The sequence below is a fragment of the Oncorhynchus nerka genome, unplaced genomic scaffold (genome assembly GCF_034236695.1).
Source record: "Oncorhynchus nerka isolate Pitt River unplaced genomic scaffold, Oner_Uvic_2.0 unplaced_scaffold_10497, whole genome shotgun sequence".
NCBI classification, from domain to species: Eukaryota; Metazoa; Chordata; class Actinopteri; order Salmoniformes; family Salmonidae; genus Oncorhynchus; species Oncorhynchus nerka.
In genome coordinates, this window is record NW_027030825.1 from 1 (window position 1) to 2,821 (window position 2,821).

Sequence of the window (2,821 nt, forward strand, 5' to 3'; positions counted from 1 at the left end):
AACAACTGGACAGAGAGAACAAATCTATTTCAGAGAATAAATGCTTTGAATGAAAGCTCCATTCCTCATAATTTGGCTTATCTAAGGTGGCTGATCAGATTGAGTGTCTGTCACTGCTCAGAGAAGTGGTATAGGCTATATCCTTGATTACTTGTGTACTCTCATCTCCTTCTCAAAACAAATTGGAGGAGAAAATATGAGGTTCCTCTCCTCTGACCTCTTGCAATGAGTTGAGGACACGAATCAAGGAAATAGAATTGAGATTCATCCATTGTGCCATTTTGTAGGGCAGTATAGTGTCACTCACTACCCCACTGGGTAGGGTATATAGTAATATCACCCCACTGGGTAGGGTATACAGTAATATCACCCCACTGGGTAGGGTATACAGTAATATCACCCCACTGGGTAGGGTATACAGTATTATCACCCCACTGGGTAGGGTATACAGTAATATCACCCCACTGGGTAGGGTATACAGTAATATCACCCCACTGGGTAGGGTATACAGTAATATCACCCCACTGGGTAGGGTATACAGTAATATCACCCCACTGGGTAGGGTATACAGTAATATCACCCCACTGTGTAGGGTATACAGTAATATCACCCCACTGTGTAGGGTATACAGTAATATCACCCCACTGGGTAGGGTATACAGTAATATCACCCCACTGGGTAGGGTATACAGTAATATCACCCCACTGGGTAGGGTATACAGTAATATCACCCCACTGGGTAGGGTATACAGTAATATCACCCCACTGGGTAGGGTATACAGTAATACCACCCCACTGGGTAGGGTATACAGTAATACCACCCCACTGGGTAGGGTATACAGTAATACCACCCCACTGGGTAGGGTATACAGTAATACCACCCCACTGGGTAGGGTATACAGTAATACCACCCCACTGGGTAGGGTATACAGTAATACCACCCCACTGGGTAGGGTATACAGTAATACCACCCCACTGGGTAGGGTATACAGTAATACCACCCCACTGGGTAGGGTATACAGTAATACCACCCCACTGGGTAGGGTATACAGTAATATCACCCCACTGGGTAGGGTATACAGTATTATCACCCCACTGGGTAGGGTATACAGTATTATCACCCCACTGGGTAGGGTATACAGTAATATCACCCCACTGGGTAGGGTATACAGTAATATCACCCCACTGGGTAGGGTATACAGTAATATCACCCCACTGGGTAGGGTATACAGTAATATCACCCCACTGGGTAGGGTATATAGTAATATCACCCCACTGGGTAGGGTATATAGTAATATCACCCCACTGGGTAGGGTATATAGTAATATCACCCCACTGGGTAGGGTATATAGTAATATCACCCCACTGGGTAGGGTATATAGTAATATCACCCCACTGGGTAGGGTATATAGTAATATCACCCCACTGGGTAGGGTATATAGTAATATCACCCCACCGGGTAGGGTATATAGTAATATCACCCCACCGGGTAGGGTATATAGTAATATCACCCCACCGGGTAGGGTATATAGTAATATCACCCCACCGGGTAGGGTATATAGTAATATCACCCCACCGGGTAGGGTATATAGTAATATCACCCCACCGGGTAGGGTATATAGTAATATCACCCCACCGGGTAGGGTATATAGTAATATCACCCCACCGGGTAGGGTATATAGTAATATCACCCCACCGGGTAGGGTATATAGTAATATCACCCCACCGGGTAGGGTATATAGTAATATCACCCCACCGGGTAGGGTATAGTAATATCACCCCACCGGGTATGGTATATAGTAATATCACCCCACTGGGTATGGCATAGTAAGCACCCCACCGGGTATGGTATAGTACCCACCTGGAAGCAGAAGAGTCCTATGGAATAGATGACATAGTCCTCCCGGGAGGCCCTGGTGGCAGGCAGCACAGACGCCATGTCGTAGATCCCCAGCGTGAAGAACAACAGGAAGCCCAGCAGGTGGCTCCAGATATTCACTGTCTCATTGGACAGGATGAACAGACTACAGGAAGTAAAAACAGATATTCGCCATCTCATTTAGAGAAGAACAGACTACAGGAAGTAAACACAGATATACGCCGTCTCATTGGGCAGGATGAACAGACGACAGGAAGTGACACATGGTATAAGTGTTAGGCCTAGGTAGGATCTGTCTGAAAAATGTACAAGCTGTCAAATTCTTGATTCCTCCGTCCTCGTTTCCTCAATTTGACCCTCTTTCTCATTGGAGGAGAGGCTCCAAGATCTCTCTCTCATTGGAGGAGAGGCTCCAAGATCTCTCCGCTTGGAGCCTCTCCTCCAATGAGAGAGAGAGGTGAGGAATGGAAGAATCAAGGACAAGAGGAATCAAGGATTTGACAGTTAAGTGTGGCCTAGATCTGTATACTGCACAGTACAAGTTCCATGCATCTGTTATTTAGTTGTGCATGTTAAAACTCACCTTTTGATGCATAGCCTGGAGGGCAGGTAGGCTCTGTAGCCATCTGTGATGTAAGGGTTATCCCTCAGGAACACTGGGATCTGTTCGTATGTGTACAGCCTTATCCCTCTGGGGACCAGCACGGGCCAGTACTGGTATCTCCCCCCCAGCTCGATGTAGTGGGCACTCTTCATCAGCTTCTGAGGCATGGTGAAACTACAGGAACAGTGTCACCGCTGTATCACAGTCATCTGCTGAGGGGGAGACAGAGAGAGAGAGACACAGAGGGAGACAGAGAGAGACAGAGAGAGACAGAAAGAGATACAGAGAGAGAGAGAGAGACAGAAAGAAAGAGATACAGAGAGAGAGAGAGAGATACAG

The 2,821-nt window shown here is 46.7% G+C and overlaps 1 protein-coding gene across 1 annotated transcript; it reads right to left on the minus strand.

The window, feature by feature from the left end:
- Window positions 1-1,856: 1,856 nt before the first annotated feature.
- Window positions 1,857-2,697, minus strand: LOC135565922 (progestin and adipoQ receptor family member 3-like; the record flags this gene model as incomplete). Its single annotated transcript, XM_065013904.1, has 2 exons — window positions 2,462-2,697; window positions 1,857-2,023 (listed from the first exon to the last, which is right to left on the minus strand). Coding segments are annotated over exons 1-2 (355 nt in total), but the record flags the coding sequence as incomplete, so codon positions are not given.
- Between the last annotated feature and the right edge of the window lie 124 nt (window positions 2,698-2,821).